Source organism: Vicia villosa, unplaced genomic scaffold (assembly GCF_029867415.1).
Source record: "Vicia villosa cultivar HV-30 ecotype Madison, WI unplaced genomic scaffold, Vvil1.0 ctg.001627F_1_1, whole genome shotgun sequence".
NCBI lineage: Eukaryota > Viridiplantae > Streptophyta > Magnoliopsida > Fabales > Fabaceae > Vicia > Vicia villosa.
In genome coordinates this window covers 310,494-333,365 of record NW_026705678.1, presented here as the reverse complement: position 1 = coordinate 333,365, position 22,872 = coordinate 310,494, and the positions used below count along the sequence as shown (strand labels likewise).

At 34.8% G+C, this 22,872-nt stretch overlaps 1 protein-coding gene across 2 annotated transcripts; it reads right to left on the bottom strand.

The window, feature by feature from the left end:
* Positions 1-797: 797 nt before the first annotated feature.
* LOC131636088 (ABC transporter G family member 22-like) lies at positions 798-8,495 on the bottom strand. Of its 2 annotated transcripts, none has more exons than XM_058906735.1 (11): positions 8,407-8,495; positions 7,706-8,080; positions 4,492-4,565; positions 3,582-3,817; positions 3,314-3,469; positions 3,041-3,224; positions 2,615-2,923; positions 2,174-2,458; positions 1,778-2,062; positions 1,492-1,599; positions 798-1,387 (listed from the first exon to the last, which is right to left on the bottom strand). In XM_058906735.1, the coding sequence occupies exons 2-11, from the start codon at positions 8,076-8,078 to the stop codon at positions 1,175-1,177; spliced, it is 2,223 nt and encodes a 740-aa protein (XP_058762718.1). In that variant the 5' UTR covers positions 8,079-8,080; positions 8,407-8,495; the 3' UTR covers positions 798-1,174. The 2 variants fall into 2 exon arrangements, with proteins under 2 accessions (XP_058762718.1, XP_058762719.1); XM_058906736.1 differs by lacking the exon at positions 8,407-8,495 and adding an exon at positions 4,255-4,363 and having other exon boundaries at positions 7,706-7,769.
* Positions 8,496-22,872: the final 14,377 nt, after the last annotated feature.

Genomic DNA, 22,872 nt, shown 5'->3' with positions numbered 1-22,872 from the left:
TTTTTTTGCGGTTTCCCTCTTCACTTGTGTGTTTGCGTTTCAAAAAGCCATCTTCTTTGCAAAACTTCCTCGCACAACTTCTTCGACATCCATCGTTCTTCCAAAATCATCACCGTTCTTCACCTATTCATCTATTTCTTGACCTTTCTCATCCATTCACAACTGATTTCTCCTCTGTTTTGCTATGTTGCTCTTGCTCTCCGTTTTGCTATGTTGCTCTGTTTTTCTTTTATTAGCAACCATAGCATCATCTTTTGCAAGTGTGGCACAAACTTCCAACAACAAGAGTTATTAGATATCACTCTAGACTTGTTACATTAGTGTCTAATGGAGATGAGGAGTTGAAGATGGAAGAAGAAGAGTTTGAATCAAGTGATGCATGATGAGCAAGATGATTTTAATGTGGTGGAACTCAAAAGTGAAGATGAGACAGACGCAGATGTGGTTTTGTCATTTTGTTTATGCTTAGAATTTTGTGTAGCCATTGGGAGTACATTTATAATTTGATTTTGATGAAAACTTATATTGATGATGCTCTTGGAATCTATGTATGTTGTTGCAATTTCTGTTTTTAAGACATTACGTACGTTGTTGGAACTTATTTTAAGTATGTGTATTCATGTTAAGTAAATACCTTTGTTTTTAAAGGTCACAATTGTGGTAATCCTGCTGTCCTCTATGCCGCTATAGCATTTTGGGGGTCCGGCGCTACGTGCCGTTATCCGAAATTAACAATCTAGGTTAGGGGGTGGGGGAATTTGTTAGCAGTATAAATCAAAATCAAACCCTGCACCTCATTCTTAAAACTGCCAACGTTACTATTATTGCTGTCAAATTCGGTTTACACTTAAACTTGACTAATATGTAGCCAACAGATTAACCTATTCCACTATAGGAGTTACATAGCTTCGGTCCTCGAAACATTTTCAAAAGAGTTAAGCAGTTTCCACCAAAAAAAAAAAAAGAAAAACTCTCCAGGTACTGATGTGTCTACTATAACATCTAGCATACATGCATTCTTGCATTTCATCATGCTAAATGAAATACAACATACACATGATTGAACAAAAAAGCCAGAAGTTTAAGCCCCACCGTATTGCCTGCATGCGAAGCCTTCGTTTAAAATCACTCCTCATGCAGATATTAAGCACTTTTCCTGGATAGTTTTTAACCTCTATTGAAGTTTCATTCGTCGCAATGAAAGATATGCCAATAAACGGTAACCGAAAACCATAGCAATCAGAGCAACGACTTCTGTTAAACCACTGTCGATTTTAACTCCATTTACGATAGGTGTAAAATGTTCATATTGCACCTTGAGTAACAGTTTGTACGTGTGGTAGTTGAAAGACATGTAGCGGATCCAAGAGATGAATATCGGGACTTTCTGCAAAATTTTGTACCACATGTTAAATTCTTCTGTTAATAGACTGCAAAAGTTATCCATATTCGCTATTTGATCGTAAAATTTAGGTATGTATGCATTTTTACCTGGACGAAAAATCCTCCAGCTAGCATGAAGGTCATCACAGTTACTGAAGCCAAAGTCGTGGCTCTTTTCAAATCCATAAGCGTAGCACCGATAGCAAGTCCAAGACCCTATTTCACAACCAGTCATTGTTAGCACTGTAAGTTAGCTATTTTAGTCAATGTTTTAAAAACCGAACCCGCAAAACTGCAGTCGAACTGCAAAAATAACACTTTTGGTTTGGTTTCTAAAACACTGATTTTTCTTTTTACTGTAATGCCTTGTTAGTAGTTTCTGAAATGTATATACCTGTGCTGCAATGATGCAGAGGAAAACAGTAAGGATGGTGAAGAAAAACGGAGCAGCACTTAGTCTCAAACCAGCCATGAAATAAACAACAAGGAGAAAAAGCACCGGTAATATCAGGTCTAACGGAAGGTCGCTTGTTGTTCTAGCAAGGAAGTACGCACTTAATCTGTACATATCTGCCGCACGTTCCTTATTCAACATGGCTCTCTCTTGAGGAAACGTAAATATTGCTGTAAAAACTGGAAAGAATCCCCAGAAAACAGCAATAAAGAAAAGTAGTCCCGCCTGCAAACCACAAAGTTTAATATGTTATCAATAGATGCTCGTGTCTTACGATGCATTTGAAATAGCTCGTTTAATTGATGGTTAAATGCTTGTATAACAGAAGTATTTTACCTGATCTTGCAGGTCTTTTGGGTTTTTAACATCAGATTGCCACCAGAGTAATCCTAAGATGATTGCAGTGGATAACACTTGTGTGATTCTCAACCAGCTAAAATAGTCATGCCTCCTTTCCTTGATTCCTCTCCAAAAAAGTATGGAAAATTGCTCATCCCAACTTGCTCCCCATTGTCGTTTAGGAGAACTCGCTTTGGTCTTCAAAGCTTCATCCAGAGGTAAAGAAACCGTTGTTTTTTTCTTTGTTTCCGCAGCTTGAGATTCATATGCCTCCACTAGATACTGTTAAAATTCACATGTTCAAAAAACTCTCAATGCCTGATACAAACACGAAACTGATATATACAGACACCAATGATAATTTAAAGAAATGGAAGTGACTGAATGTAACTACATGCACGTGTCGGTATTGTAGTAAAGACGAAAATGAAATGTTACCTCATGGACTACTGCTGGTGATGGTTTTCCATTATATTTTTCAACTTCTACGTTTCCGATTTGCACTTTATCTTCCAACTCCGATGGTACGGAAACATCGTTTATGTTTCCATTAGCAAGGTCTAGCAAAAACTCGGCTGGATTCATGGAAATTAGCGGTGAACATCCTATAGATTGGAAGTAATTCATCGCTTCTGATGCTTTTCCAAAGTAAAGCAAACTCCCTTTCCCAAGAAGGATCAACTTGTCAAATTTGTGGAAGAGTCTACTTGACGGTTGATGAATTGTCGTCACTACTGTTTTACCAGCCTACCATATAATTAACAGGTTAGTCATGAAAAAATACCGTGCTAAGCTATACTTCGTATTCAATAGTAAGTTCAAGTTTTTGTTTTTGGATCGATGCGATGCTTCGATATTTCATACCTCTGCTATGTCTTGCAGCATCTGAACGATCTTCAAGGCTGTTGTTGAATCCAAACCAGAAGTTGGTTCATCAAGAAACAAAATGGAAGGGTTGATTATGATCTCATTGCCTATACAAACTCTCTTCCTCTCTCCACCAGACACACCGCGAACAAATGAACCACCTATCATAGTATCTTGGCACCTGTTTTCATGTATACAATACAAAACTATTTGTTATAATGCTTATATGGTTTTATGCTTATAATAGTAATTACGGGACGATTTATTTACCTCTCCAAGCCAAGCTCATAAATGACATCTAAAGCTCTTTTTTCCTTTTGCTCTTTAGTGAATGTCTTTGGAAGCCGTAACCGTGCTGCGTATGTCAACGTCTCTTTCACAGTTAAGTGAGGAAACAAAACATCATCTTGCGTCACAAATCCTATCCTGCATGTCATTACAAGTTTCTTGTAAGTACAATACTTTCTGAAATTAAGTTTCTTTGTACACTATCAGAAGCACATTTAACATCTTATTGATGAAAGAATTTGATTTTTACCTGCTCTTAAGGAACTTGGAGTATGATTGTTCATTGTAAGTGATAGAACCACCAATTGTTGGGTGACTTATCCTTCCTCCAAGGAGATTTAAAAGACTTGTCTTTCCACTTCCTGAGGGACCCATCAATGCCAAAACTTCACCTGGATTTACAGAACCACTGATCCCATTCAAGATATCCTTCTCCACACTTGATGTCATGCCTTTCAGCACTACCTTGTAGGTTACATCACTGAACTGCATATTCCACAATAATTCCACAATAAGTATATATAACTCATTAAGTGGGGTCCATCACCATAAAAACAACACAAAGTATAAGGTCTACATATCTAAATTGGTCCTTAAAATTGTATGATTGTATCAATTTAGTCTTCACATTATCTATATCACAATAAGTACAAAATACAATAATAGCTTGAAAAATAACCCCCAGGGGTTGTTCAGTTGCTGAAGACTTGGGACTTGAGAGTGTGTTTCTCTTAAGGTCTTAGGTGTGAATTTTGCTAGGTGCTAACAATCTCTATGTTAGGGCAGTCTATACAGAATTTTACTCTGACTTTACATAGCCCCTTGCTAGTGGACGGTGAGATTGGTCTCTTTGAATTAGTCGGTCACAAGGCCGGATACCAAGTTTAAAAAAAAAACTTGAAAAGTAATATCTTTTTACTAACAGTAAATATTTGTTGTTTTAAACTTGAAACTTTGTACAAGATCGAACTGGACCATGGTACTGCTAGCGATGTTCTACTTGGTCTTGTTGAAACCTTCATTCATCCTTGCCTGCTCAAATACACAGGGCCACATCAATCTCATGATCCATTGAAGGTTTGAGCCCTGGCAGAGCTAGGTGCAAGAGTATAAACAACTTTAACTTTATGACATGTAAAATGTGTATAGTAATTAATTACCTTTAGATTTATAGGAAGAGTAGGTTCTGTTTGAAACTTTGTCTTTGTCCTAATTCCAGCTTCAATATCCTCAGCTGCAACATACATAGTTACCACTTTAAAGGTAGAAAAGAAGAAGCTAACAATTATGCAAAAATGCACGTTGTTAAGTACATGTGATGGAGGTGTTTACTTATGGAGAGATATGTATTTAATATCTAGTTCATTATTAAGAAGAATCTAATATGCATGGATGCTTCTAATGTAGTACATGTTCCGTTAAAGGGGGGGCTATATAATATATATGAAATTGATGCTTATGAAGATACAAGTGGCTAGGACAAACATGGACCATGATGAGACAAGGAGATTGACCAAGACAAGTGATAATTGTGAATTCAAGTTCACTACATAAAAGTCAATCCAAATTAATTGAGGTCCATGATTGAAAGAAACAGTGCTTACTTTTCTCTCCCAATAGAAAGGAAAATGAAAGAACAAAACACAAGGAAAGAGATGGGTGCACCGGAGAAATCGATTCCACATGATCGTGTATTTACGTAGAATATTCAACCTATTAGTTTTGTCGGATAACTCATGAACGATTCATATAAGATGTATGATTATTGTTGAAGAGTCCCCACATTAAAAACTATATGATCTTGACATATGTTTATAAGTGGGGGCAGTCATGGTCTCATAGTCTCGTTTAAAATCCGTTAAGACAATATTAGGTCATCCATCGTTTATATCCTCGTATAAAACTTAATAGTACTGGGTGTGAAGGGGGTTTGTTGAGAGGCGACTATAAAGGAAATTATAAACTTATACTCTACGAGAACGAGAGTGATATTAGCTGTCGGTACTTTAAGCAATATTTATGTATGAAACCATAGTATGGTCCACTTCAAACCTAATCAATATATGATTGGTCATTTAAGACCATAATCAACAAAAATGGTCATGTCCCCCTTGCGAAAGAAGTGCAACTTGCATCTTGTTATAGAAAGAAAAAGTAAAAAGAGACAAAAGAGTTTGATGAAGGAGTCACCCCCCAACAAATAAAAGTCACACATAGATCACATCAAAGAGTGGAAATGGATCACAGATATTAAACAATAATTGTACATTAATTGGTCAGAAAGATGTTACTACTATTGCTTAAAATCTATGTAGAATCATGAATTTGCATGCATTTCATTATGACTAACGAAAATGACTCAAACATAAACAGCAGTCAGTACAGTCTTGGTCGTGTGGTGGCTAGAGCTAACTCTTAAATTTTCGGGTCTGTAAGTGAATCACGATTTAAATGTAGCAAAATAAATAGAAGTTTTATTTTATTAATCTATAATCGTGACAATTTTTTTAAAAAATTCTTTAATTATGATTTAATATTGTTAAATTTCAAACCATGTGTAATAGTCCGTAGCCCGACTTCCACATCTTTTAAAGACGGCTTTGGTTGTTCATGCATTTTGAACCAAAGAAATTGTGGTTAGAGGTGGTTGTGGACGGACTGGACCAACAATGATAGTTACAAGACTTCTTTGAGAGATTTTCAATTCACAAAAATCTCAATTTTAATTTTCATCATTCTTATAAAAAATTTTATGGTGGTTATAAAAAACCACCAATATCTGTCTAATATGTTTTTATTATATGTATTGATTAAATTATTTTTATATATTTTTTAAAATTGTATCATTAAAAATTGAATTTTGAGTTAATAATTTAGACTCATCTAATTCAACTACCACTATTCATCCACCCTACTATTTTTATATTATTTAAAGAACAAACCTATATTTAGATATCAAAAGTATTAAATTATGTCTTCCGCTCCTCTTGTCTCTTGTACTTTTTCCCTGTCTTTTTTTTTTTATACATACAATTTTTTAAATAGTATTTCAATTTAATTAAGATTCCTCTTGTCTCTTATACTCTTTCCCTGTCTTTATTTTCTTTTATATATATAATTTTTAAATAGTATTTTAATTTAATTAAGATATAAAAACTCGAGCACTTGAATGAGAAGATAATGATCTCTTCCAATACAACAATCCTTTCAGATAAAATCCGATTAAAAAGCTATTTTTTTATTAGTGGACTAAATCCCTCGAGATCTTTTACTATTTCTCTAGTTTTCAAACAACCAAACTTTATAATATAAGAACAAAAGAAATATGGAAAAAAAAAAAAAACCTTATTGCCTTACTCAAGAGTGGAGAGTGGAGACCACCTAGTTACTGGGCCCAAAATTCAGTGGCCTCACATGACTTCACTTCTAATACAGCCCATCTAATTTTCTGAGTTAGAACGTACCGAAGGGACTGTACTTTTGTATTATCATTATTACACAACTCATCACTTACCAAATCAAATCAAAGGATAATTTCTATTTTGAGTAATTAATATGATAAAGGAAAAAAATTAACTCATCTTATTAGCAATAACAGATAAAAAAAATGAAATTTCTTGACATCTTAAAACGGAAAATCCCTCAAAACTTTGTTTTATATAATATTCAAGAAAATTTTCATTTAAAATAGCATGACTTTTATTTTAACATATGTTATAATTTTGAAAATATATTAATTTAAATAATTAATACACTTAAAAGAAAAAAATATTACAGCAATAATAAATTTTCTCCTACTATATAGGAGTATATTTAATCGTTTGACTCTAGAGTTTCACATGTACTATATTTTGTTTTTTCTTTACCCAATTGTCACTCTCATGAAAAATTAATTGCATACATATTTTGTCATTTGAGAAAAGTGAAATCCATCCACCCCACATCTGCAAAAGTAAGAGACCACCAAACCCACAACCACAAGGGCCACAACCCTACCACATATATATTTTGTGGCCACCATAGTGACACAAAGCCTCATATATAGGTAACATTAATTTCTTTTCTCACCATTTTGTATGTAATAACAATTCCATATAGATATAGCAAAAACATTTTCTCAAAATAAAACACCAATAAATAAAGTCTAGTTAAATTAGCTCAGATGGTTAGAACATTAGACTATAATAACGTAAATTCGAATTCATAACATTATACTTATTTACTTGGTAAAATGGTGGAATTCTAGTCACTAGAATGTTTATATTATGTTTTACTATTAGATAGAAAAAGATTGCATCTAGTTTATATATTATAGTAGAAAAATTATGAGAAAAATATAAGAAAGATAAAAATTAAAGTAGACAAAATGCTTACGAATCATGTCATCATCACTGAATGGTCTGGTATCAGCAATTTGATCCGGAGGCATATTGAAGCCAGTGAAAGAAAACGAGAGACCCAAGCTAGCGCTTGAAGCTCTGCTCAGAGCTGCGCCACTAGTCAATTCATCAACATCAATCTTCATTTGAGCGCTTCTTGTTTTCCTTATGTGCGTGTTCTTCCCGCCGCGTCCCGGTGAGGCCGAGGTTATCCTCCGGCTTGATTTTCTCGATAATCCTCCGCTCCCTTCCAACGCCGAGTTAGTCGAGTGATCGCTCGACTGCGGCGACTTTAGAGCCGCTGCGACGGATTCCACAAGCTGATCTGATATTGTCCTAGATATCCCCATTGTATTTCCTTTCTCCATAACTGTCAAAATAGTAATAAATAATTTGTCCATAAACTAAACAAAAAAAAGTAATAATAATATTAGATTCTTGGTGGAGAAAAATTATGATGGAAGTTGCTTAGAGTAGTGATGTTATTCTTGCTTAAGAGTAAGTATAAGTAAGACATATACATCATACATTATAATATACTTCAAAGGTAGAAGAAGTGATGTTTTTTTAATTAGTTATCAAATACAAAATATATATATTGCTTAAACTATATAGATAGAGACTCCAGTAATTGAAATTATTCTTAGCATTTTATGATGAAAAAGGAATAGGAGAAGATGTGTATATAATAATTACCTTGAGAAATAAGAGATGTTTGTGATGATATGAAAATGGAATGTGAGACTAGTTGAGCTTAATCCAGCAACGACAATCAAAATACATGCATATCCCATTATATGAACTTGCCCTTTTTATAAAGGTTTTAGAAGACTTATGTGAAGTTACAAAATTATCCTTGTCTTTCCTTGTAAATATCATCTGTTTGCCCTTGTATTTTTTTAATCAATGTTTCTTTTTATTAAATAATGGGTTAAATATACTAACCCCCTGTTAGCGATATTTGATTTAAGCCCCTGGTAAAGTTTTTTTTGTAAAAACCCCCTCGTAATGCTCAGATTCCATCAGCCAAGCCCCCTGTGCTAGATTTCACCAAAGATTCCTTCAATTTGTAAACGTGGCAATCCACGTGGCATTTATTATTTTTTAATTCCACATGGAATTTTATATTTTTTTAATTTTCTTTTATATTTTTTTTAGTAATTTATATATTTTTAATTATTTTTTTTTAATTTTTTATGTCAATTATTGTTTACGTTTTGTATTTTTAAATAAATTAACAAAATATTAAGTTTGGGCCTTAACCATTCATGTTTCAATCCCATTTAACAGCACACTTGCCCACTCACTGTTTTTAATTCTTTTTATCATATGCTTTACTGGTTTATATACACTTATTATGTATCTATTACAACCGATGTGGGACTAAGTTTCTATCACTTCTACAAACTCTTTTCAATTCATATAGCAGAATTACACAGGTAGTGGCAGTCTGCTTGCTTGGTAAATCTGACGGTGTGCATTTTGCGCATTCAAAACCCAGCCGCCACCAAACATCAAAACGATTGAAACAATGTGGCAAAAATAAAGAATGCATGCAGAATTCTTTCTAGCATGCATGTTGTTTTTGGTGGAACTGGAAGCTAAAAGGAAGTAGCAGCATTAAGAACAATACTGGGAGTTAACCCATATTATGTACTCCTTTTATAACTTAGATTAACCCATAAATCATAAGCCATAACTTTGATACCATTTTATAACTTAGATTAAAGTCTAACTCAGTCTCAAAAGCTAGTTTGTGAAGTTGTTGGATGTTGTTTAGCTTGGCTTGCAAAAGGTAACATGACTTGAGTTTCTTATGAAATTTTTATACAATCTATTCATGAATTCGTGTGGATATGAAGAACCAAGATGATGCGTGTGAATATAGTTTTCAACTATTAACATTTATGCATTAATTAATTATAAGTTGATTTCATTGCAATAAATTTCATGAAAGTTTCAAAACATGCAGTATATAAAAATATGAAAGTTTCCATGCAGCATATGAAAGTTCTATCTTGTTATGTTGTCTTGCTACATCTTGTTTTTATTACCTATTATCCACACATTTCCTTAAACTTTTGATTGAACAAATTGAGTTTGTCTTTCAATGGTTTGGCTTCCTGTCTATCCATTGAAAATTGAACGAACGTGAAAATCACTTGCCCACATGAACACATGAGCTGCAGTTTCGGTACTCCACTGTAAACCATTGATTATTTCCAACTTCTAAAATGGCAAATTTTTTTCTGTTTAGACTACAAATTTTCATGGTTTGTTGATGATGATCAGTTGGTGGTTGTTCGGGTGTGAGCCATTTGAAATGAAGTTTGGATGGTAAGAAAGTTTGTATAAGGAGAATGTGAGAGGACTACCTATTGTGTTGCTTCAGTAATAGTGTTTATTTACTACACTTTTAGTCCCACATCTTTTGTTGAATAAACATAATAAGTGTTTATATAACAACAAAACTTATAATGTTATGAATTAGAAACAATGTGAGAGTTAGTGGACCACTGGGCCACTAATGGACAATATTGGGCTTAGACCCAAATATATTATTTTGATAATTTAAAAAAATAATTTCTAAGAAGTATTAAGAAAAATTATTTAAGAAAACGTAAAATAAATAAATAATACAAAAAAGTAAATAAAATAAAAAATCAAATAAAAAATTAAATAAATTACACGTGGCTGTTAGAAATTAAATAAAAAATAAAATAAAAATCCAACTGGACTGCCTAGTCATTAAAAAATGGAAAATATTTTAGAGGGGCTTAAACCGAATCCCCCTAATATTACAGGGGGCTTTATATATTTAACCCTTAAATAATTGTTTGAAATTGGATATAAAGGTTAACCGGATAAACTTTAGTAAAATTTTGGGCTAAGTCTGATAAATTAAAAAAATTTAACTAATAAATTTTATAAAATTCCGTATTAATAATCTAATATATTGTAACTAGCAAATATTAATTTAATACATTGACATTTGTATTTTTATTCTGTAAAATATAAAATATAACTTTTTTAAAGAAATATATTTGTCTTATAATAGGCTATAATGTGAATTTTTATTAAAAAAATTGGGGGATCAAGAAAATAGAGTTATTACTAACATGCATAAAATTAATAATATTGTAATCCTAAGTAGAGTTTAAAGATTCTGCATTATAAAACAATTTCAGGGTAAAATCATTTTACACATGCAACCAATAAAAACTCTTACATTTATATTTGCCATATTATTTCAGTCTTTTAAAATTAAAATTGGAATTAATTGTAATGTATTTTTCTCATTAGTTGACAGCAGGGCCGTTTCAATTTTTTGAGGCTATATCTAGGTTAGTCGTCGTTTAACCATGACAAAATAATTAGAGATCCTATTTAATCTCGTTTTAATAGTGAAAAAAATTTATGAGGTCCTATTTAATTACAGTTTAACTGTAAAAATTTAATGCTCTGTAGGGTAGTCCGCCTTGCACGTCCTCAAAGACGGCCCTGGTTGATATTGTAAACATATTTTATACTTTCAGGACATTTCTTTTTTCTCTTTAATAAATAGTTAAATATAATAAAATTAAATGTTTTAGTTAAAAATAATAATATCTATTTTTTTTATCATAGATAGAAAAATTATCATCTTATTTTATAATGAGTTTAAAACATCATGTTAAACTAGGGTTGAAGCACTTTCTAAATCTGGTAGTGTAAAAAATCAAATTCAAAAGTATGTTTCAACACTTTTTTTTTTAATTTCTTGTCAATTTTTTTTAGTAAAAAATTAAATTTATATAGGAGATTAAATTATTTAATATAGGATATATTATTCTTGGAGTTGAAGAATACTAATACATAGTATGTATCTACTAATATTAGATAGCGAGACTAAAATTTTATGAGTTTTTTTTTTTTTTGGTATTGAAATTTTATGAGTTTTTATGTTGCAACTTTATTGAAGGTGATTGAGTTTTAAGGAGTTTATATGATTGCAGGCAAGGAACAATTTTGTTGTAACATTCATTCAAAGACACTGTGATGTACAAGAAAGAAACTCTAATATGTTGTGATAAGAATACATTATGGCCAGTTTGTTTCAGTGTTTTTTAAAAATGATTTTTAATTTGTAATTCAATTTTGTTGAAAAAATTTGTATAAAGAATTTTCTAAAAAAGAATTTAAATAAAAAATGATTTAAATAATTATTTTAAAAAAATTATTTTAAGTATTTTATTTTTTGATATATATTTTTATATTAAAATTTCCAAAAATTACTTAATTTAAGACTATTTCAAATAATTTTTGAGAATTTTTTAACCTACCCCATGCATCTGTCACGCACCACCGAATTGACAAAATTGCTCGCGCTTCCGTAGATGTATCTCCGGAAGCATCTTTTTTTTTTAAAAAATTGGTTTTTTATAGATGCATATACGGAACCCCTTAAAACATAGTGAAACGTGGGATTTTCTCAATTAATTGGGAAAATCAGAATGTTCCGTAGATACATCTACGGAAGATTTCGAGAAATTAATTTGGGATTTTCTCAAATGATTTGTAACTTAATTTGGAATTTTCCCAATTAATTGGGAAAATCCCAAAGGAAAATCTTCAATTAAATTACAAATTAATTGAATTACATCTACGGAAAGGTTTGATGGGGTTTGATTAATTGAGAAAATCCCAAATTCTCAATTAATTGGGAAAAATCTTCCGTAATTACATCTACGAAAATGTTTGATGGGTTTTTCCAATTGAGAAAATCCCAAGTTTCACTATTTTTATACGGTTCTGTAGATGTACCTACGGAAAAAAGATTTTTTTTTTCAAATTATAAGGTGCTTCCGGATGTGCATCTACGGAAGCAGGGGAAAAATTTAAATTTTGCGTGGTTGGTATAGTTTGGATGGTAATGCTATGAGCCGGTTGGATAGATTTTTGTTGTCGAAGAATTTGGTGGGTGATTGGAAGGTGGGTGGCCAAGTGGTGGGTTTGAGGGACTTTTCGGACCATTGTCTGATATGGCTCAAAACAGATTCCTTGAATTGGGGTCCAAAGCCTTTTAAATTCTTCTCTTGTTGGACTAAGCATGAGGATTTTTATTCTTTTGTGGAAAATAAGTGGAATGAGTTTGCTATTCAAGGGAAGGCGATTTTTACCTTTAAGGAGAAATTGAAATTACTAAGGGTGACTTTGAGGAAGTGGAATGTGGAGGTTTTTGGTATTGTGAATCTTGATGTGGAAGATGCTATTAAGGATTTAAATGTGCTTGATGAGTTAGCTTCCGACGGTAGTTCGGTGGATTTGGTGGACTTGGCTTTAAAGAGGTCAGTGCCTTCCGCTAAAATGTGGGAGGTGTCTAAGTTCAAGGAAAGCATTCTTCGTCAAAAGGCTAGAGCGTTGTGGCTTGAGGAGGGGGATTCCATCTCTAATTTTTTCCATAAAGTTGTTAACTACAGAGTGAGAAGGAATTCGATTTTGGGGTTAAATACTTTAAATGGTTGGATAGACAAAGTGGAGTTGGTCAAGGAGAAGGTTAGGAGTCATTTTGAAGCTAGATTTACAGAAACTTTGTCCTCAAGGCCGCAGTTGGATGGTATTGAGTTCGATTTTCTTTCGGTGGAGGAAGCTTCCTTGTTAGAGAGTCCTTTTATGGAGGAAGAGGTTTGGGATGTTTTGGCAAATTGTGATGGGGATAAGAGTCTCGGTCCCGATGGCTTCACTATGGGATTCTACAAGTCGTGTCGGCCTTTCTTAAAGAGGGAGATGCTTAACTTCATCATGAAGTTTCATTCCTTTGCGGTGGTTCCTAAAGCGGTTACTGCTTCTTTCTTGGCATTAATTCCTAAGGTAGATAACCCCATTTCTTTGGATGATTACCGGCCAATATGTCTTATTAATAGAATCTATCAGATTTTGTCTAAGTTGTTGGCGTCGAGGTTAAATGGGGTGATTGGTAAACTTGTCTCTAGTTGTCAATCCGCCTTTATTCCTAGTCGAAACATGTTGGATGGGGTTCTTGTTTTGAATGAAACATTGTATTTTACGAAGAGATTTAAAAAAAGGTGTATGATGGTCAAGGTGGATTTTGAGAAGGCGTATGATTTTGTGTCGTGGGATTTTCTTAGATACTTGCTCGAAAGGATGGGTTTTGGAGTTAAGTGGAGACGTTGGATTGAAGCTGATCCGCTGTCGCACACGGATAAAAAACGAGTATTTTGTAAAATGGTAGTTTAGCGGTAACGATAACTCGAATATCGTTCTCACAAGGATTCTTGATTATTACTAACCAACAGTAAATTGAATTAGGGGTTTATGGTTTTAGATCGATTTATAAAGAAATTGCAATTAAGTGATTAACAAAAGTGATTTTAAAATAAGCTGCTATACTGATTCGGGTTCCTACCCATCATCGATTACTATATGTTCAATTCCCTAACGGATTATCAATCCCATTCGATTACAACACCAATCAAACAAGCGCGAAAGATATTGTTTCAATTATATTCCTGTTTGTCGAATTAAGCATTCGGTTAGAGATTTCGCGAATTAACAATTAAGCAAAGTTAAAAAGCGATTATAAATTAAGGAACACAGTAGATCGAATTTAACAATCTCTATCCTATAACAACAATCGAATTACGCAAACGATTGTTTATGAATTAAGCAGACGATTTATAGGAAGAACTTGAAAGGAAATCGAAATTCAATTGAACATTATAATAATCTCAAAGATTGGAACCTGAATACAGTAGATCAGCTCCGAGGAATTAGTTCTCCATTACGGTTCTTTTTCAGCGTCAGAAAATAAAATTCGTGAATAGTAAAATACGTGAGAAATTGAACAGTACGGCCAGCCCTAGATAAATGGGAGAAACAAGAATTCGGGTCATAACCCAACTGAAGGAGTGAAAAACACTTAGAAATGGGGGGAATTGAATAAGGGTTGTTTCTAAAAATGGCAGATAAAAATAATCACACAATTATTTGTATCCTGGTTCCTTGTTAATCAAACTACCTCCAGTCCACCCCTAACAGAGTGATTGACCTCAACTGAGGATTTAATCCACTAATCAACCTTGATTACAATGGTTTTCCACTTAGACAACTTCTAAGTCTTCTAGAGTATACAGATCACAACTTGATCACTCTAAGAATTCCTTTTACAAAATTAGTAAACAATATTACAAGAGTTTAAAGTGATTCTAAATAAGCTATAATCACCAAGTGATTTTTCTCTCAAGATTAAGTTCTAACACTCACTAAGATATTATAAGATTTGTGAGGTTGAAGATGAAGTTTCTTTGCTGTTTGTGTGATAGCGTTGAAAACCAATTTGGCAGCGTAAGTTCTCTTTCAGCGTATGTGTGTTGTTGTAACGTTTTCAATAACCAGAGCTTCTCTTTTATATAGCAGTGAGAAATGTGACCGTTGAACAACATTAAATGCTTTACGTGAATAGTACACTGCTGCATTTAATGTTTCATTCTTTTGTCAACTACCTCGAGCCTTGTTTCAACTGCTCTTCCTGAATTTGCCTTTTGTAGCTTCTAAAGTTCCTTTTGCCAGTCAGACACATTTGACGTTGTAGCTTTTTCATCTTGTACTTGCTTCTGGACTCAGACTATTAGAATGACGTTTGAATATCAGAGTCTTCAGCGTTGGTGCAGATGTAACTTCAGTCATCAGACTTTGGAAGTTCTTTGTAGCGTGATACCATCAGATCTTCAGAGCCTTGCTTCTGATTGACATCTTCTGATGCCTTCTAGATCATGTTCTGATATCCTCAAGACCATCTTCTGATGTCTTCCAGACCATGTTCTGATGAAGCCATCCGGATCTTCTGGGTCAGAGCTTCTGAATGATGATTTGGTGCATACTCTTTTAGACTTTTCCTGAAATGGAAAACGTGAATAATTAGAGTACCATATTGTCTTATACAAAATTCATATATAATGTTATCATCAAAACTAGAAATATTGATCAGAACATTTCATGTTCTAACACCAACTGGGTCAAACAGACATAACCCAGGCCCAAAACTAACGATCCAAAACTAAATAAAACTAATGTTGTAGCTTCAAACAATGTTCTGGAAAATATGCGCTCCGAATCTGACTTTGACTCCAACGCTAAAGTTGTAGCACTTTCTCTTAGCTTTCCGGCGATTGTTATAACGCATCAATCGGATTCTCGGAGCTCCAGTTATGACCGTTTTAGTGCAGACTGCTAATGCTGAAAATAAAGTGCGAAAATAAAATTAAAACAAAAATAAACTAAATTAGAAAAACATTATAAAATATAAAAATAAGAAAAACAAACCATAGAAATGCCTAAGTACAAACATAAAGGAATGTGCATCAAAATGCACTGATCAGAAGCTCTTGTTTTTAATAGTTCCATGTCTATTCTTGTCAACGGGAGTCCTACTCGGGATTTTGTGGTTTCTAGAGGCCTAAGACAAGGTGATCCACTTTCACCTTTTCTTTTTTTGTTGGTGGCAGAGGGTTTAACGGGCATGGTTAAGGTAGATTTGATTTTGGGAGAGTTTAGAGGGTTTGCTGTGGATGACAATTCCAAACTGGAAATTCTTTAATTTGCGGATGATACCGTTTTTGTGGGTGAGGATTCTTGGATTAATCTTTGGACTTTCAAATCTATTTTAAGGGGGCTTGAGCTTGCTTTCGGTTTAAGAGTCAATTTGACTAAAAGTAGGCTTTTTGGTGTCAATCTTGATCCGAATTTCATCCAAGCCGCTTCCTCTTTTCTCAATTGTGTGATAGGATCGTCGTCTTTTGTGTTTCTTGAGATCCCGATTGGTGTTAATCCTAGGAGATGCTCGGTGTGGAGGCCAATTGTGGAGAAGATGCAAAGAAGATTAGGTGGGTGGCATCACAAGCACTTGTCTATAGGTGGAAGAGTGGTGCTTTTGAATTCCGTTTTGACTAGTCTCCCGATCTTCTTTTTTTCCTTCTACAAGGCGCCCAAATCTATTATTAAAGAGATCATTTCCATCCAACGCGATTTCCTTTGGGGTGGTGAGGAGGAGAGCAAGAAGGTTTGTTGGATTAGTTGGGACAAAGTGTGTTGTGAAAAAAAAGAGGGTGGGCTAGGGGTGAAACATTGTGGTAGATTTAATCTTGCGCTCCTTGGTAAATAGAAGTGGAGAATTTTGAACGGGGGGAATTTTTTTGGACTAAATTTCTTTCTTGTAGGTACGGTGATATAAAAAGATCAATGCTTCGAATTCCTTCTTTTCATTCTAGAAGCAAAGTCTCTCTTTGGTGGAAGGATTTTTGTGCAATAGAGGCGGAGACTTCATCCACTTTGTCAAATTGGTTCAACTCGTCTATTTCTCCAAAGCTAGGACCAGGGTCTTTCTTGAAATTTTGGCTAGACGCTTGGTTGGGTAATACTCCGTCGTGGACTTCCTTTCCGGATTTATTTCAATTAGTAAATGATTCTCATTGTAAAGTGGCAGATATGGGTGATTGGAATGGGGAAAATTGGAGGTGGCATTTTCCTTTTTTGATGCGTCCTTTGATACGGGCAGCCGCTTCACAACTTGAGGAGCTTTTTGATTTTACTCACGCCGGTCCATCCGAATCGGTTGGAAAATGACGGCTTCAAGTGGTGGTGCCATGTTTCCGGTTTTACGGTTAGTAATGCTTATGATTCTATATATTTGAATGTGTCTCTGTTGCTTCCGTTGGATTCGAATTTAAGAGCGGCTTTTTCTTGCCTTTGGAAGACCAAAGTCCCTAGTAGAATTCTAATTTTTGGTTGGAGATTGATTTGGGATAGGCTCCCAACAAAGGTTGAATTAGCAAAATGGGGCATTTTGAATAATGCAAATGATTTGATTTGTCCTTTATGTCTAGAGATTGAAGAAGATTTAAATCATCTTTTCTATGGTTGCTCTTTCACTAATTTATGGTGGAATAAATTGCTTCTTTGGTTAAGATTGCGTGACGAATCTTTGGTCGATTCGATCATAGGCCGCCTTTGTTGGTTGGAGAAACACTTTGGAGAGGGATGTGTGTTGAGTTGAGATGGTTCTTTGGTTTACTTTTTTGTTGGATAATTTGGAAATGTAGGAACGATGTAATTTTTAATGGCTTAGTGTTAGCCTCTTTTGATGGTTTATCTTTATTTAAATCCTTGTCTTGGGATTGGATGGGAGCCTTTTTTAGGAATTATTGTAATGGATTGAGGGAGGATTGGTTCCAAGACCCGAGATATTTCTTTATGTGATTTGGTTGGGTAGTTTGGTAGTTTGGTGGTGGGTGCTGCCAAAACCTTTGTCTTTTGCTTTGTATTTATGGGTTAAGCACCCCTAGTGCTTCTTAATCCATTCTTTGCTTATAAAAAAAAATGGGGTTAGATGATAAATTTTTTAATTTTTTTATAAAATTCATTTCTGAGATAATTTTTTTAAAATAAAATTATAATTTTAACTATGTTTTGAATTTTAATAATATATATTTATACTATAGAATTTTAAAATTAATTTTTTAATATATAAAAAACAGATTTAAAAGATGTTATAATAATTTAAAAAACATTTTAATAAAAACGGGCCTTTATATCTCATAGATTAAACTTTCCTTTTATTCACTTTACTTTCCATTGCTTTTTGTTCAATTAAATTTGTAAAATATTTAAAAGGAAAGTTTGTTGTTCTTGAGAAAATATTATGCATTTGAAGAAATTCGAATCTTTCATAAAAATTGTTCGTTTCTAAAAGGGTGCAGTAAATCAAACCTCAATGACAAGATTCTTCTTTGCACATATACATAAATTCTCCGATTAGGAATATCTTAATAGATCCATATGTTATTTTTAGGGATCTCTGACAAAAATATTAAAATATTCTCAACTTCAACTTCAGATGTGCACATCTGAAAGCATTTTTTATTGGAAAAAAAATGGTGATTTCACACGTGCACTTTCTAGAGAAATCTACTTGTCATCCCCTATTTTATAGTTGCCATCCCCCCATTTTATTTAATCCAATTTTATCCTTGTTAAAAAAAATTTGAGAAACAAAAAATTTTCAAAGCAAATTTTCGGTATGCACTTCAAAATTTCCGGTACAAAATACCGGAAATTTAGTTAATTTGAAATTTCCGGTACACCGGAATTTTCAAATTTTCGGTATACCGGAAATTTAAATTAACTAAATTTACGGTATGTTTCAATATTTTATTTTTAAACGGTTGAGATTTTGCCGACACTTTTAGAGGATCTTGATTGCACCGATACATTTGTGTGGTCTAGAATGCACCACCATTTGTATAAATAAGGGTCTTAGGGTTATCAGATAACACATCATTTCAACAAAATGCCTCTTCCTCAGTATTTGATTAAAGTATCTGTGTATTTCAACGACCGCAACCCTGTTGTTCAAACCAAGATTCCAGACGACGCTGGATCCTTTGCCACCTTGAAAGAAACGTTAAATAATTTGCTGCCTGATTCCGATAACAGAAGGGTGACAAAGATCGAGTTTTGGGAGGACTGTATTGATACAAACGGAAGGGTGAAATACAACTTAATCGGGTTGAAGAATGATGAAGATGTGAAGGCCATGTGGAAATCATTTCGCCGTAGGATAACTAAAGGTCCAATCGAATTGGATGCGCAGATTCAAAGATCCGTGGATGACATAATGAAGTGTCTGATTCGTCTAGAGTCTTCCGGTAGTGCCTAGGTTTTCATGTTTCGTAGTACTGTTTATGTTTGTTGTTTGTCATTTGATGTTTGTTAACTTTGTTTGTTTGTTATTGATATTATTTTCTTTATCTACTTGAAACATGTACTAGCAAAAAAGATTATGCAATAAAAAAGATGTTCATACATAAGATATTCGTACAAAATATACAAATAATACAAATGATTTAATCATAACAAAATAAATCTACATAGGTCCTTCCACGGGCAACATCCGCCAACCTAGCTATAATAGTGTGAACCTCACCATCAGGGTTCACCAAACCCATGAGGCTATCCAAGTGAACGACGATGTACTGCAGGCGACTGTCCTGGTCACCTGCGGGAGATGGAGGTGGTGGTAAAGAAGCCATGGTGCCTGAAGACCCTTGAACATCAATTGCTGCGGCAGGTGGTATGACCCTAAGGTGTGACATACTAAGGGACCACTCCAGGTAAATATCTTAACACTGCCCAGGCTGCTGAACCGCAACAAAATTATCAATGATCTCACGGGGGATCTGAGGACGTGACTCTGAAACCAGCGATTAATGCCGCCAGTTGGAGTCTCTAGGACCGACCGTGGGATGCTCTGTATATAACCATACTGGTGTAGACACCTCTCAGGCAAGTGTCTAGCCACATGGCTCTCCCATCTGACATACCCTGAATATAAAGAAGATACATCAAAAGGAAGATGATCGCAGTGACCTGTATACGCTATCCAGATGACATCATCCAGCGTCAGAGCATCCAGCCTCCGCCTGAACTCAATCACCCCTCCTGGATGGGTCTGTCTGGCCTTCCACCTCCTCGCACAAGGTATTCCGCTCACAGATGTGAGGAAGTGTTCGTAGATCCAACACTGCATAAATAAAAATAATCAAGCCCAGGTAAATTATAATAAAACATAAAAAACATGTAAGAATATATACCTGTAACAAGGTCAAATAATCAACAAGCTGTCTGGTGTCAGGACGAGATGCAACATCAAACGCCGTGTACAACATTGTTAATGCCGCCACTCCCCAAGCCCAACATGGGGTCTCAATGTCACTGAATAGAGAAAGATAGCAGACATCTATATAAACTCCAGACTTGTCCACAAAGAGAGTACATGCCACTAGATGTAGCATGTACGCCTTAACGGCAACCTGGTACCTCTTTGCATCAACAAACTCCTGATAAACCCTCCTCAACCAAGACATCTTGAGGTGAAAGCTCCGAGTGTCACCAAACTCCTTAAGCACAACCAGCTCATCAACCTCTAAAGCATCCTTCACCATGTGCACCGCCGTCGCCTGGTCCCTATGAACTAGTGTGAAAAACGTACCGACAATCGGAAGGTGAAATAGGGAATGCACATCATGTAGAGTCACCGTCATCTCCTCGAATGGAAGATGGAAGGATGATGTCTCTGGGTGCCATCTCTCAACAAAAGCTGATAATAGAGGGGCGTCCAACATTGTTAGGGAGCATCTAGCAAAGTCTATCAAATGGAAGTCTCGAACTATCCTCGCCACCTGCTCAGGCATCGGTCTATCGTGGAAGTTCTTCAATTTTGACCCGTGAGAAGTGAGCTTCAGCACTGGTCGCTCCTGTAACAAAAAATTACAATTAAAACACAATGTGTAATCAAAATTGCATAATAAAAACTAAGCACTTAAGCAATGTTACATATCTCGCCCTGCCATATCCTATAAGTGACATGGTCAGCATATCCTGTCAAAATGGACCTGTCAGAAGGTCCTCCTGGAAAATCTCCCTCAGTGTGTACTGATGGCTCCGTAGATGCACCGATGGTGGTGTCCGTATCATGCATCACCCGCTCCTTAGCAACCCCCTCCTCAAACACAACCACCCGCTCCTGAACTCTAGGCACCTGCTCCTCAGTAACAGCAACCTCCTCCTCAGCAACAGGCACCTGCTCCTCAACAATAGGCACCACCTCAACCTCAACAACAACCACCGCCTCAACCTCAGCAACATCATCCTGAACCACCTTCTCGTCCACGGTAGTGGATGCTCTACCACCCTAGCGACGAGGTGCGCAAAACCCCATACCCACCTGCTCAGCCCTCCGTTTGCGGTTAGAACCGGTCAGAGGAACTCGTCCAATACATAACACTGAGGTACCAGCCTCATGAGTAGCTGCTCGAGCACGAGCATCGGCTCTATCAATGACCCGACCCGCAACATTACCATCTCTGCCTCTAGTCCACACTGAAAAAATTAAAAATATTAGCAAAATAGCATTTAAAAAAAAAATAGAAATACCGAAAATTTCAAAATTTTCGGTAAGGGACATTGTACCGGGAATTTCAAAATTTCCAGTATTTTTATAATTTTATAAAGATACCGGAAATTTTGAAATTTTCGATACAAAATACCAGATATTTTAAAATTTCCGGTAGAAAATACCAGAAATTTCACAATTTTTGGTACAAACTACCGGAAACTTGTTTTTACCAAATTTCCGATATTACCCAAAGATTTGAAAAATCTGGTGTTTCACGTAAATTTTCTACAATTGGGTAATGAATTTTTTTTGCACATTTAGGTCATTTCATACGTATTAGGGGGTGTCAAGTTTAATTTTGTGGGTGGCAAGTTAAATTCTCCACTTCCGAAGATACATTTTTTTCTCAAAAAAATGTGACTTTGCATGTACACATTCGATTGCACATTTTGTTTTTCAAGAAAAGATGTTTCTCGCATGTGCATATTTGAAGACACATTTTTTCTTCAATAAAAGGTAATTTCAGATGTGCATATCCGAAAAGATGTCTGGGACAACAGAAACAAAATCCTTATAACCAAAGCAACAAAGCATAAATTCATCATAGATAATCGAAATTACATAGACAGTTCAACAGAAATTTAACGTTACATATTGTTATAAAAGGGTACTTGAGGATGTCGCAACATTTTGACAACATCTTCTCCCGATCTTTGAAGCTTCACATCCAACTCGATTGAACCCTTTGAAGAATATTATTGAAAATTTGTCCACATAACCTCTTAATCGTCGTCGTTCTTGAGCTCAAATAGGGGTGAACTTTACTTTTCCTTCGGTGTCAAGTGAAGGTGAACGATACTCAAGCTTGACCACCTTCTGATTTTCTGGATATTGGAAGAGAGAGTTCAAAATCGAAAGCAACTTAGTGAACTGGGTGTCGTGCGAGAACCTAAACTGAAGCGGCATCGTGTAACCACTTCTAAAGTAGACAAAAGCAAAGTGAAGATATGTTTAAGTCATTTCTGATTGTGGCTTGTGATGTTGATGAAAAGCTATAAAGAACATATTTATAGACTTTTAGGAGTAATATGAACCCATGAAATATTATCTTTCTATCAGTTCATATTTCGGATATGCACTTTTGAAATAAGCACTCATGTTTTTTTTAATTATTAAAGATTCCTTCGGATGTGCATATCCGAATTATGCAG